Source organism: Lampetra planeri, unplaced genomic scaffold (genome assembly GCF_965212315.1).
Source record: "Lampetra planeri unplaced genomic scaffold, kcLamPlan1.2.h2 scaffold_1381, whole genome shotgun sequence".
In the NCBI taxonomy this organism is placed as follows: Eukaryota; Metazoa; Chordata; class Hyperoartia; order Petromyzontiformes; family Petromyzontidae; genus Lampetra; species Lampetra planeri.
The window spans coordinates 1-13,898 of record NW_027614101.1 but is presented as its reverse complement, the minus strand read 5'-3'; the positions used below and the strand labels follow the sequence as shown (position 1 = coordinate 13,898).

The following is a 13,898-nucleotide window of genomic DNA, read 5'->3' as shown; positions in this document are numbered from 1 at the left end:
GGATCAGAGGTCATGGGACGTGTTTTTTCTTCTCTGTCAGATGAGTCAGCGCCATAACCGACATGGACTTTTCTCTCGCTGTAAATAGCTGCCACTCCTGAAACATCCCACCGAGCCAGTTGTGTGACGAGTTTCAGAGACTGTTTCCTGTAGAGACTTTTATACAATACAAAACCTTTTTTACATAACTTGTTTGTTGATGATTTCAAAACAAAACACTCGAAATGCTGTTGTCAACAGCAACAGTGATTTTCTTTTTTTGAGTCACAAATGTAGATATCGTATCAGTCAATACTGGTTTGGATTTATGACCGTCAACCCTTTAACACGGACGGTGTCCTCGGCATGACATTCACGCTAGCCCACTTTGGAGTACGATAATTACACTCAACAATCAGAAAATGTTGAACTGAGAGCTCCTTCAACCAGACATTTTCTAATTGCGCAAATAGTCATGTAATTACGGTACTCCAAAGTATGCTTAGTGTGAATGTGTCGGCAGCGACGCCGTCGGTGTTTATCGACCATGTTAAAGCAGTAGAACGGGGTCAGTTCGTCTCAGGTGTTGTAATCAACAGAACTCACGGGACAAATATTGTATGTAGTCATGGTTTATGTTTTTAATACACAAATATAAGATGATACACGATTGGCTGCAGATTCCGGAACAATCAGCTCCTTTGTGCAGACTGTTGAAAACGTCATCAACCAAATCTGTTATCAACTCGTATTCCTGTTAGAAAAGCGCCGACCTGCGACTAAACCGACACGTCGTCATGGTAACTGGAGAAGCAGTCCATCAGAAGGGTAAAAAAGTCTGTGCTGGTGCTGTGTCGCCGTCGGTTACGACAGCTTCAGTCCTTGAACGTTGGTTTCTGAGGTTCAGCATCTGTTTCTCCTGTCGTGACTTCTCCTCTTTGAACGCCATCTTGTTTGCCTTCTTCTCCACTCGCCGCTCCTGCTCCAACAGAAACAACCTCAACTTTGACTCAAAGTAGTTTCATGTGATTTTTAAATGTCAGAAAACAGGTGGGAAAAAGGGTATCCTTACACATGGAAACACCTCCATGTTTTAAAATCCAGTTTATTTTAGTGACACATTTAAATAATTGTTATTGATGTCTTTATTAATATTAATTTGGGTGTCATTAATCCTCCGTACAGAATGGGCTCCAGAAACGTATGTGTCCACACAAATCCAGTTAATACGCTGTTAGTAAATCCTCCAGGCCTGCAGGTGGCGCTGTAACACTGCCACAGAACTACATCACAGAGAAAAAGACATGGAGAATGTGATGGGAACAAAAAGAGGAATTTTGACTGAAAAAAAGAGTGGAAAATGATGCAGATCTTATCGGTGTTGCTGTGGTAACAAGATCTGCTCATGCTGAGTCGCTAACAGTAGATGGAGGAGAATGCACATTCAACACGGAGAGACACCGTTGTTGTTGTTGTTGTGATTAGCCAGTTAGCATGAGGCTAAGGAGAGGTGGAGCTATGACATCATCAGCTGCAGAAAGATGACAGGTTGGACACGCGCAGGAGAAACGCGGCCGTCTTCACAATGTATTCACTCTTGGACTAATAATGATCTGATTCAGGTTCCCACAAGGACCAAAGGTCTAAACTGAGTTCACCTGAACACGTCAGCTGTTCACCTCACAGATGAACTGAAGGACGCAGCAGCAGAGCAACTCTAAACTGTAAAACATGCACGGAAAAACGGAGCGACCCTGGTTTCAATCCCACGTCATCCCCTTCTGAACCCGGTGGACTGGGTTTTGTCAAACACCGGCGTCTTCTCACCTTGCGCTCCTCCTTGATGGCCTGCTTCCTGGCCTTCCTCTCGTCCGTGCTCTCGTCCCGGCTGCGGGGCCGCGTGGCAGCGCGCGGCAGGTCCGAGTCGTTGATCCGGGTCATGCGCTCGGCCTGCCTGGCGGTGAGTCCGCGGGCGGGGAGGACCTCCAGAGGATGCCCGTCCTGGAGGACACGCGGATCGGCTTCGGCTGCAAACGCAGTGTGTGAAGGAACCGGAGCTCATTGACTAATACGACCACGACCACCCTAACTTACACACTGGTTTTCTAGAGAATACGTGACATCGCAGTCAATACAGATCAGTAGATTATATTAATTGTAAGGAAGTTTGTTTTATAAATGAGAAATGAGACATTCGCCCTAGAAACAAGACAGAGTTTGACATTTGCACTGATGTGTGTGTGTTTCATACCTTTGGTGGATCTGTGATGACTTTGGGTCGGTTGTAAATGTTGGAGTAGGTGCCTGCGCCAGGACCAAACAAGTTAAAACAACGGACATGCAGCACATTTTATTCACAGTCCAGAATCCAAGATGGCGTCAGCGCAGCTCGATACGACCCGACTGTTTCAGTCCAGGACCACAGATTCCAGGCGCACCAACGGAATGTTCCGGAAACGGTCCGGTTCAAGATGGGGCACCAAGTTGTGAGCGCTCACTGAGACCTCATCAACTACTGTAATTTCCACGTCAACGGGTGTGTTGCGATGTGCCGTAAAGCAGAGCAGCACAACAATCCAGTGGAGAACGTTTACTCTCCTCACGCGCTCTATGAGGTTTTGTTAGCATAGCATAGCATTTCAAGCTAATGTGGTGAAGATCAGAGCGTCGTTTCTCGTCCTCCGTCCAAATGTTAGCGTGAGTGTTGTAGCTTCATACATCACCACCGCCACACAAAGACATTTGTCTTCTTTCTACTCCAAACGTCTCATTCTAGTCAGAAAATTCCTTTTCTATTACAGCCAACAAAAACAAGCTCACTGGAGCATATTTCTGTTCAGGCTGACGTGTCTTATTTCAACTGTAAAGAGATTTTCTGACTAAGAAGGACACATGAGACAAACAGGCCCACGCCTGCTGCCAGCTGATTGGTCAGAGTGAACCGGTAGAATCCTCTGGAACTCCTACAACGACTGCTCCTGGAATCTTTGGTCGGTGTTGTGATGAAAATACAAACCCGTCCCGTCTCCGATGGTACATGGGACACAACTGGAACGCGTCGAAGCGGAGCGACCGCAGCAGCTGCGACGTTTGCGGAGTCAGCGCGTGAACTCACTGATGATGGTTTCACAGTCCCACTTCTCCTCTGGAGCCCTGATGACCAACGTCTCCGTCTCCTCCTCGTCCTCCTCGTCCTCCTCCTCCATCAGAACAGGAAGTTGTTTGGGGCCGAGGTCCTCGGGCCTCAGAGACCTGGAGCACACGCAGGACGAGTTGATGGGAGCTCTCGGACCCGCAGACGACCGACCTGTGTGCGCCGCTCCACTGACTCTCTCTCCTTCTGTCTGAAGTAGTCCTTGATGACCTCCTCCAGGCGAGCGCTGTCCGGTTCGATGAAGCCCTCCAGCTCAGCGTTGTCCAGTGCGCCGATTTCGTCGTCATCAAACTGCTCGTAGAACTTGACAAACACAGGTCCTGTCAGACGGGGGGTGGTCGAGTCACCTCCGACTCGGGGCGACGTGGAACAGCGCTCACCTTCTCGAATCGGTCGTCCAGCAGCGTGAGCTGCTCGTTCCTCCTCATCACCGACGACGTCATGGAGTACTCGGTGAAGCGGCTCTTGGTCTCCTCGTCCAGGAAGGAGAACTGCCGGGGGCCGTCCTCCTCCTCCTCCTCCTCCTCCCCGGAGAACCCGCCCTCCGAGTCCCAGTCGCCCTCCGAGTCTGTGTCCTCCCACTCGCCGTCGTCACCGCTGTCGCCAGCAGAACGTCCAGGTGAAAAGAACCAGAGACAAGTTGACCAAGAATCCAGATAGGACCGGACCCACGTACATGTTTCTATGGTGACGTCGCATTCTTTACAGTAAATCAAGTCAAATAGAAAAACATATTCCATGACATCTATGTTCTATCTAGTTGTTGCATCGCACACTGAAACTACGTCACATGATTTCATCATACGAAATAAACACTTTGTGAGTGAAAGATGTCTAAAATCAAGTGACTTTTTCAGGTGATCTTCAGGTGTCTTATTTTATCAAGGAAAGAGACATTTTGATTAGAAATAAGACAAATATTCTGAGAAAGTCTGGACTGATGCTTCTGTCTCAGGTGGGCGCTGAACGTTTGTTTGTTTCTGCGTCACGCGGCATTGAATCCCAATTTTCAAAATAAAGCACCGAATGCCAGCTCTGATTCATTTTCAAAGTAAAGCACCACATGTCCTTTCTACATCCACAGTTTGTCCGGACACTCTTCACATGTTCACGCTTCTGAAACAAGTTGCAACTGCTCCACTAACGGAGGTGTAGTCGTTAGGCGCCACAGATCTTTCCAGTGTAAGGACAAGGTGAGAGCGAGCGGACCTTGTTCTCGCACTAACAACACGATGGTGGTCACCAATTACGACGGTTCTAGTCACGTGATGCAACACAGTTGTTGCCATCAGGTGACGTCCGGTGACATCACAGTGGCCATGTCCACTTCTTTCCACTGAATCTAAGACACGCCCCTTCAACCTTCCATCTGTCAAATCAAAAGATTCTGGCTCAAAAAGGATCATGGGTCCAAAGAATGTGATTCTCACGTGGGGTCGGTACCGCCGCCGCCACCCGCGCCGTTGGCTTTGGCGATGAAGTCGTCGTCCAGGAGGTTGTCGGGGTTGTCAAAGTCAAAGTCTTCGTCAAGAGCCGCCACGATGTCGGGGTCCATGTCCAACCGAGGTCCTGAGTGACGGACACACACACACACACACACTTTGTCCTAATCTGCCAGGAGATGCCAAAGACGTTTCCGATCGTGTCCCATGGATCAGCCAATCCCTGAAGTTAACACTTCACAACCAAGTTGCTGTCATTACGGTAATGACTCGCTGGCTTCCAGCAACTGAGTGAATGGGATTACCGTAATGACATGGCTGTTGTCAACTTTCAGCGACCGATGGACGTTTTCTCCTTCTCCTAGCTCCTTCTTCACACCAGGTGGAGGAACCGCTCGGTTCGACATTTTCTGAGACTGTAAATTGTTGTGCAATTACGGTACTCCAAAGTCTGCTAGCACGAATGTAACGCAGGGGACACCGTTGGTGATAAAACTGATTCGTACCTGAGACAGGAGCTGCTTTATTCAGAAGTCCCACGTCCTCTTCAAATTCTGAAGCGAACACCGAGGACGGCAGATTGATGGTCGCAGCCTGAAAAACACGCCGACACACTGAACCACTGTACTGTAACACACTGTACGGTTACTAAAGGCTGAGAAGTTGCACTTCACATCCAAGTCACTGTCATTACAGTAACATCTCGCCGGCTTCCAGCAACAGAGCGAATGGGATTACCGTAATGACAGCAACATGGCTGTCATCAACTTTCAGGACCTGATGGACGTTTTCTCATAGCATAAATAGTCATGTAATTACAGTACTCCAGAGTATGCTAACACAAACGTAGCGCTGGGGATACCGTCGTGTTAAAGGGTTTAGTGGTTTGTCAACTTTGACAGGATCTTAATGAACTCTTGAGTCTTCCTACGTGTGTCGTCGTCTCTGCGTCACTGTCGTCGTCCTCCTCCTCCTCCTCATCGTGGATGTGGAGAACTCGTCTGTCTTTGTACGACGGGCCTGCTGACACCAGCTCTGTCTGACCCGACGCCTCCTTCAGGTGCTGCAGGTAGTCGTAGTCGTCATCGAAGAAAACACCAAACTGCCTCTGCTCCTCACGCCTCTTCTCCGCCTCCACCTGACAGATGTGGACGCCCCAAATTAAAGATCCAAACAGGAGCACTCTGGATGTACACGTCAAACTTCAGTCCGAGAAACCAGCCGCAGCTCCTTTCTATGTCAATCTCACCTTGTTGGCAGGCAGGAGAACGTGTTGCGGCGCCTTCTCATCGGCAGCGAGCGGATCCCTCTGACTCCTGTGCACGAGGTGAAAGGTCACCGCCTTCTTTTTCTCAATGAACGACTTCTTCTTGCGATGAGGCTGACGAAGAGACAAAGAGAGCAGAGGTCAATAGCAACTTCAGCTCTGAATTCACTGACGGCTCCTGAAAACGTTATCAAAGTGTGTTTCCAGTTTCTTTACATATTCAGATTTTTGGAAAATACAAAAGGCAAATTCAGATTTCACCAATGTCAATGCCACAGCTGGACTGATCCTGTCAATTCATCCATCTGATACAATTCATCACATTCTCAGCCATCAATAGGCCTTTTGTAATCTGATTATGAAAAGATGACGGCAATGATTGAACATTTGAGATCGTTTTTAAATGAGATTACAAGGGTTTGAAATAAATAGATCCGTTTCAAAACTACAAATAGAATTAATCATAAAAGTGACGAGGCTCTTCGATCTGCAGCTAACTTATAGTATTCATTTATTGTAATTATTATTATTATTATTATTGTCATTTTACTCAATATTGGTCGTTAACATGATCCAATCACGTTTTCTAAGAGCTCCGTGTTTACTTTCTGGTGATGCTAGCTAGCTAGCTCGCTCGCTAACGCGTTCAAACCAGTGTCCATTTACCATTTTCTAGCCGACTCTGTTCCTTTTCTCAGACAAGTCTATTTACAACATTTACAACCAAATGTTGAGCTGCTACATTAAACGAGCGTTTAGAATCGCTGTAAACTGTAGAGGTTTATCCACATTGCTGTCTCCCCGTCACCACGCTGCGGACTCCATGACTGGGAGGAACCATTTCGGGTGAAAAGGGGGGGGGGTGACAGGCAGAACTAGACTACTATTTACTATTTACCGCGCTGACGTTACATTATTTATATTCAGCAATTTCAATAATTATCTGAAATATTTACACAGTATACAAGTCGTGTTGCAGTTGTTTGCGACATTGCTCTGTGTTGGTGTTATTGGTATATTCCAAATACTTACAAACTTTATTTAAAACAACAACGTAATAAAACAAAGTAGAGGAGGCTCGTGAAGTTGGCCCCCCCACCCCTCACAACAATTCAGGAAAATAGTCCGTTTCGTTTGTGCTGGTGATGATTTTTAAGTGATTAATGATTCTTTTAAAGGCCCCCCCCCAAAAAAAATTAACCCGACATGGTGCCCCCCTCTACCCGTCGCAAATATTCAGGAAAATAGTCCTTTATGATGCCGAGTTGTTGCTGATCGTTTGCGCAGCTTTGGTTAGATATATACTAAAGATGATTTCTTTCACGGTTCTAATGGATTAGCATCACTGTCACTCCAATGATCACATCGCAGTTGTGACGGCTTGTCATGGTCATTTCTGGATAAATCTTTTTTCACCTGCTTCAACAGTCATGTCAACCAAAAAGATGTCTGAAATACCAATAAAAAGTTTGCAAAAGGCCAGCATTGTTTTTTATTTGAAAATGGATCATTCCCTGCACCTGCAACTGTGTCAGGGGGAAAAAAAAGAAAGAAAAAACTTGTCACAAGAACTGACCCCTCTGCAAAAATCAAACTTTTTCCAAATTCTTCTTCAGATGTGTACAAATTGGTTAAGACATTGCTTTGTGCATCAGCCTAAGTGAATGTGTCCAGTTTTTTAAAATATGAGCCATCTGTTTTCGACAAATAAACCTTTGCATGGCCGAGTGAGACACAAACTGAACTATCCCAATCTAAAAAAGTAGAATAAACAATTCGTTAATTTCTTACATGATGATATGATTTATTTTCTTCGTATTTGCAACCAGGAATGAATGAACACAGAAACAGGGGGACTAAGAGTAAAATTACCAATACGCTTTAAGATGTTTCAGTCCTGAAAAACACCAAATCAAAGTCAAACACAAGTAATCAGACATTTCATCTGGAATGTGTGTGTGTCCGCAGTGAGACCCGACACGTTCTACAAATGCAAACTGCTCCTTTATTTTAATTTATTCGACGTAAACTGCAGTTAAATCCAATACGGTGGCTAACAACTCATGATGTGCTCAAACACTTGACAGTTGTGTTGACAATCTGTGTGTATTTATTCAATGTTGCAGCCGGAACATTTGGCACATCTTCATTTTGATCCTCTGGTGGCTTGTGTTCGCTCACAGCGTCTCCTCAGACGTTCATGGACAACATCAGGAACTGTGAAGGGAGTAAATGATTGAGAAACTCTCTCCAATCCAAACACCCGGGGTGAAAAACAAACCAGATGTTGATTCACCTGCATCATATTCATGCTCACTCGTCCCCTTTTGAACTGATCCAGAGCCTTGTGAGCTCCTGGTTCACACGGAGACGTCCAGTTAGTGACAAGTCACCTCGAGGAGTAAAGATGTTTCAATGTGTGTGTCTACGTACTGAACATGTTCTCCAGACGCACGATGCAGGTCAGGTAATCGTCGAAATCGATGTCGTAGTTCTCATCAGCAAACCTCAAGCCGAGCAGCTGCAGCAGATGGTTGTCCAGATGCATCCCTGCGTGGTAGGAAGAGACACATCAGAAAAGAACTTCATTGATCCGGGGAAAAAAACTGAGCAGTCACATGTGAAAATAAAAATAAAAATATTTGTTTAAGTAAAAATAAGTATTAAAATAGAACGAACAAAATATTGTTGAGCACATCAAAATAAGGTAACATGAAAATAAAATAAATATACAGAAATACAGGTATGTCTAAAAAAATAATAATAATAATATCATGGAAAAGTTCATTTGTCCAGTAATAGTAACAGTGACATTTTCTTTTTGATTCATTCAAACATAAACTGCAATTCAAGCCTTTCTTGTTTTCATTTTGATAAATATGGCACACCTCTCATGAAAATCCATTATCTCAGGTTGGAGATTGCATAATTAATGGTTTGTTTAAACCTGATACAAACTATTCTGAAAGTTTCAAATACAGATCTGTAGGCTTGAATTATCGCCATTAAAAGGATGACATGATAAATGATAAAACATTGTTGACGTTTTTTGAGATGCACCGGTATACATATGGAAACAAGTCACATGACAAGACAACATGATATGGGTACGGTGTGATTTTTGTTGTATATATCACTAATATTCTGGCTAATAAATGACTTTTGTGTTTATTATGTACCACAAGTGGCTGTAACAAAGATCTAATTCTGTAAATGAAGAACATCTATTGTCCTTGTAGTGACCCAGATAAATGGAAAGCACAGACGGTGGAGGATGGAGGTGAGTGTGGCATCAGTGACATCACCAACAACCACTGAGACACCCCAGTGGCAGAGGTCACCTACTGCAGGAGCCTTGCACTGATGTCACGTGGTCTCACCTGCAGCTTTAAGCGCGATGCGAAGCTCATAGGAGGACATCTTCCCTGAGCGGTCGGTGTCGAAGGACAGGAAAAGCATCTGCAACGACAGGTACAGCCACTAACAACGAGCACGTCCACAGTTTGACCATCATCAGGACGTAAATCGGCTCCTACAATCCACTTCTTCATCTTCTCCCAGAACACCTTAAACTCCTGGAACTCCAGCATGCCTGTGTTGTCCACCTGGATTCCCGTCAAAGGAAAAAGTCACAGAGCCTGTGGAGAACCATCTCATCCCACAACTCTTTTCCCTTGTTCACCTTAAATCTACAGTGTTTGAAATCAGGAGTTTGAAGGATACGTCCATCAGGTTGATGATGCTGTGACACGTGCCCAGACTCAAACCGTCAAACTTGATTTCTTTCCCTGAGGAGGAAATAGATTTATACGCTGAGAACACAGTGGATCAGGACAGGTACATTCAGTCACATCACGTCGTCTGACTGAGGGAACAAACCACAAACAGAACTGAAATCAGATCCATGTTTTTGAATCTATTGAAACTTTCTACAAAGTTTTGGTTAAATATTTTTCTAAATACATTTTTTTTAACATTTTATTTTATTCTTATTTTTTTTTAAATGCTTCTAATGAATCCAATTTTTACTGTGGATGATTTTTTTTCATGTAGAGCACACTGAGTTACCTGATTCAAGGTACTTAAATATCAGCTTACTTCATTTTCAGTTGGACAATATGATATGAAAACAATTTGGTACAATACGATACGATACATCACGATGTGATAATACGGTATGATACGGTGCGATGGATCCTGGAACTACTGTATATAGTACGATACAATATAACACCATAGGATACAGTGTTGTATGGTACAGTATGATATGATACGGTAAGGTACATTACAGTGAAAAAGGGTGTGTACGATACAATACAGTGCGTTATGATACAGCATGATAAAATAAAACACGATACGATATGATACGATACAGAATGATGCGTCACAGTACCATCTGTTATGGTACATTTCCAAAACTATTAGAAATGGGCGTCACTTACGTCTGCTGAGAACTCCGTTCAGCATCTGTTGAAGCTCCCTGACGGAGATGGCCTGGTCCTGTAGACACACATGTTGGAAAGAGAATAAATCACAGTCAAACAGTGAACTATGAGATCACACAGCCAAACGCGCTTGACAAAGATGAAGAGCACTTACGGCACCAGCCAGCTTCTCAAACAGCCTCCTCAGGCCTCTCTCCTCCTCTGTTTCCTCCTCAGGAGGACTGGGCATCGGAGGCTGACGGGACCAACGGAGCATCAAAGCGTCAAAAGCTAATTCGGTCACCAGTTGTTAATACATGGGTGATCCACTTACATCAGGCAGGTCCGCGTCAACGTTGCTCCCCATCTCCCTGAAGAACACATACATGTCACTTCATAAAAAGCATATTTAGACTGATTGTAATGAGTGACGACATTCTGTCCAACGTATCAACTCTTCACGGGTCAGTTTCACAACTGAACTCACAACGCCAAAACAAACACTCACTCTGTCCCGGCCTTCTTCTCCGAGAAGATGCGGATGAGGAAGTCTGCTTCGTGGTGCGGCTGGAAGGTGGTGGGCACCAGCAGGTATTTGCCAGGAGGCAGCGTGAAGCGCTCCGACACCTCGCGCATGTTAATGTAGGTCCTGCTGCGAGCTTTGGACGCATGGTAGCGAAAGAAATCCTTCCCTTGGTGGTCGGAGTCGTTCGGAGCCTGAACATGGACGGAAACAGGAAGAGGTGAATGAAGGAAACATGGCCTGAAGCTTAGCAGCTCTCAACCATACATGGTCACACACTGAATTCACTCAGTCATTTCATTTAGAACTCAGAGAGCTCAGACCTCCGCCAGCAGCTGGTTAACACCCAACATTGTCATCCTCCATTCATTTGATCTACTCTAATTAATGCACTGATCCTCAAAACAGCCTCTGGACTCTGGAATCCCAAAACGGCTGTAGTCAGTGTGAAAACATACGGGTGCTACACACCAACATGACAACAAACGCACAACACAGTTGGGGTTGTGTGTCTGGCTCCAGAGAACCGCAGTGGATCAAACCACCTCTCAAACTGTTTGTACCCGCCAGGTCATCGCACTGTCCTGCAACAAATCCTTTGGGGAAACGAACTGTACCGAGTCGCTCACAGAAAAGATTTGTTCGTCTCACAGTTCATCTGAGTGCCGATTCTAATGATTCAGTTCACCTAAAGGAACCGTTTTGCCTGTCGCTGCTAAGTAGATGACTACTTGGGTTCCATTCTTCTCGCAGCATCACGTCTGTCACCACTGTGAGTTTGAGCACCTGTAGCGCTGGTTTATTTCACTGGACACACGTCGTGGAGGTCTGACCTCGTACACAGCGAAGCCGATGGTCTCCAGGTCCAGACCCTCCTTCCTCAGCTTGCGTCTGTTCTTCTGCATCAGGGCGATGACCACGCTGCACACGTCGTCTTCATCATCAGCGTCCTGGAGCACCAGCTTGAACTGCGGGTTGGTCCAGAAGGTGTCTGAGGATCGGAGCCATTGACTAAGATGTTAGTCTCACTTCTGTCTCTTTGCACTGAGCACACATTAAAGAAAATAAGAAGCTGTTTCCAGCAGGTTCATGCTGACACATAAAATCACATTTGCTTTCATTTACAAGTGATGAATGTCGGACTGCAGTGTGATGTTGTCCTACTCTAAGTTTGTTCACTCTGCTGCCGGAGCTGCTCACACCGCCGACATCGTCAGCAGTGGAAAGATCCAGATGTTCTCACCGATGTAGTTCCTGCAGCCTCCAGCGGTGGCGCCACGGATCCAGTTGCCCTCGAACATGCTGACCTCCCAGTGGCGCTTGGTGTCGTCTGTCAGCGAGTCCGGTGTCATGTTGCAGATCTCCACCTTGTCATAACTCGCCTTGAAATCCTCAAACTCCATCCTGTGTCACAAACATCACTGCTGAAATCCAGGTTGTCATGGTTTCAGAAAAACTTTATGTGCCCCCAGGGACCCACAGACCACAAATCAAGATTAATAAGAATGAAGGAGAATAACAGAAGAACATGCAATAAATATGAATAAAATATTGTAAACAATAAAAAAAACAAATAATCAACAATCTGTAATTAAATTTAAATTTATATATATATAATTACTTATTTTATTTTCAATGAGAGACTCAAACTCACCAGAATTCACCGTCTTCTTTGGAATTCTGCAGGATGCGAGTTTTATCTGCTTTGTCGACATAATCCCACTCTCTGGAACTTGAATGGACAAAACCACACATGTGACGTCACAGACCGACATGAAGATACTCAGGAGAAACATCTGACGACATCTAATCCTACAGTACAAATCAAGTACTTGGTACTTTTTGTACGTAATAAAAATAGAAAAATAAAATCTGGAGAAATAAGATTTCAAAAGAGAAACAGCCTGTAAAATGTAGTTCAAACCAAAATAGGGTGATGTAATGTTAAACATATTAAAAAGTGTCAACATGTCGATAATAAATCAAAATAAAGCACATTTATCTCGTATCAGTGACTCATTGATGATGGTTTCTTGTCGTCATAGTAGGGACGCCATGATTAGACATTTTCCGGTGTGATTATTGTCAAGGGATTAATCAATTATTTATAATATGGAAGGAAACAAAGAGAATTTAAAGATTTTTTTAAATCTCCTATTTTTTCTGTCAAACTTTGCTCCGGATCTGCAAACACTGACCACACATGGGTTTTACAAATACAAATACAAATTTAAGATTCAAATACTGTTCATGTGATCCCTCATCAGAGGAAGAGAGATGCTGCAGCTCCACCCCCCCGCCCGCCTCTCCCAAGTACTTCAGCATCCCGACGTAAATCACATCACCACAAGTCTCGCGATAACCAGAGTTATTAAAATCCTTCCAGAATGTTCATTGTGACTTTCAGAATCGCAAATTAATTGATAAATATGATCATAGCGGCATCCCTACGTCATAGTGGGGCTGTGAAATTCTGGTCTGAGAACGACACGTTTCTACTCTCTGGATGGTTCTTACTGGTCGCTCCACGGGCCGTTCCACTCCACCTGACCCCAGGGGTTCCTGACGCGGATCAGCTTGACCCTCCTCCCTCTGTAGTTCACCTGAGCAGACGACCAGACCTGATATATCTGCAGTGTGTGTGTGTGTTTGTGTGTGTGTGTGTGTGTGTGTGTGTGTGTGTGTGTTGAATCGTACCTCCTCCAGGCCAGTGATGGAGTAGGCGTGTCCCTTCACCAGGCCGGAGCTCGTCTTGGCCTCGGACTCTGCCGAGCTGCTGATCTGCACAGACGGTTTCAACTGTGAACGATCTACACTACGTTCCAGGAACAACGCCAACTCCGACTTCAGAATCCAAGATGGCGTCAGCAGCTCAGTATTATGTGTCAGGACAAACTGTGTTCAAACTGTTTTTATATCACTTCGATCTTTAGCCTCCATTTGTTGTCAGTGGGAATGTTGTGACGCTGTAGTTTGACGTGGAATACTAATGTTTTGTCACAAACTAGATCAAAGACGGACTTTTCCAACCTGCTACGTTGTGATAAGACTTCAAATAACTCGATTTTCACCCAGAAATTACATCAGTGATCAGATATTGGACACATTA

General features: G+C 44.8%; 2 protein-coding genes across 2 annotated transcripts; both read right to left on the bottom strand.

Moving 5' to 3' along the window:
* Positions 1-843: 843 nt before the first annotated feature.
* LOC144739240 (protein LTV1 homolog) lies at positions 844-6,683 on the bottom strand. Its single transcript, XM_078622207.1, is given in 13 exon segments — positions 844-873; positions 875-958; positions 1,807-1,973; positions 1,976-2,006; positions 2,231-2,283; positions 3,095-3,231; positions 3,309-3,436; positions 3,514-3,730; positions 4,564-4,702; positions 5,082-5,169; positions 5,507-5,713; positions 5,825-5,956; positions 6,651-6,683. Coding segments are annotated over 13 exon segments (1,446 nt in total).
* A 1,349-nt stretch (positions 6,684-8,032) lies between these two features.
* LOC144739242 (calpain-9-like) lies at positions 8,033-13,633 on the bottom strand (the record flags this gene model as incomplete). Its single annotated transcript, XM_078622210.1, has 15 exons — positions 8,033-8,059; positions 8,139-8,197; positions 8,276-8,392; positions 9,223-9,301; positions 9,379-9,447; positions 9,566-9,630; positions 10,285-10,342; positions 10,442-10,522; positions 10,601-10,637; positions 10,775-10,983; positions 11,623-11,780; positions 12,033-12,193; positions 12,444-12,521; positions 13,307-13,392; positions 13,487-13,633. Coding segments are annotated over 15 exons (1,431 nt in total), but the record flags the coding sequence as incomplete, so codon positions are not given.
* Positions 13,634-13,898: the final 265 nt, after the last annotated feature.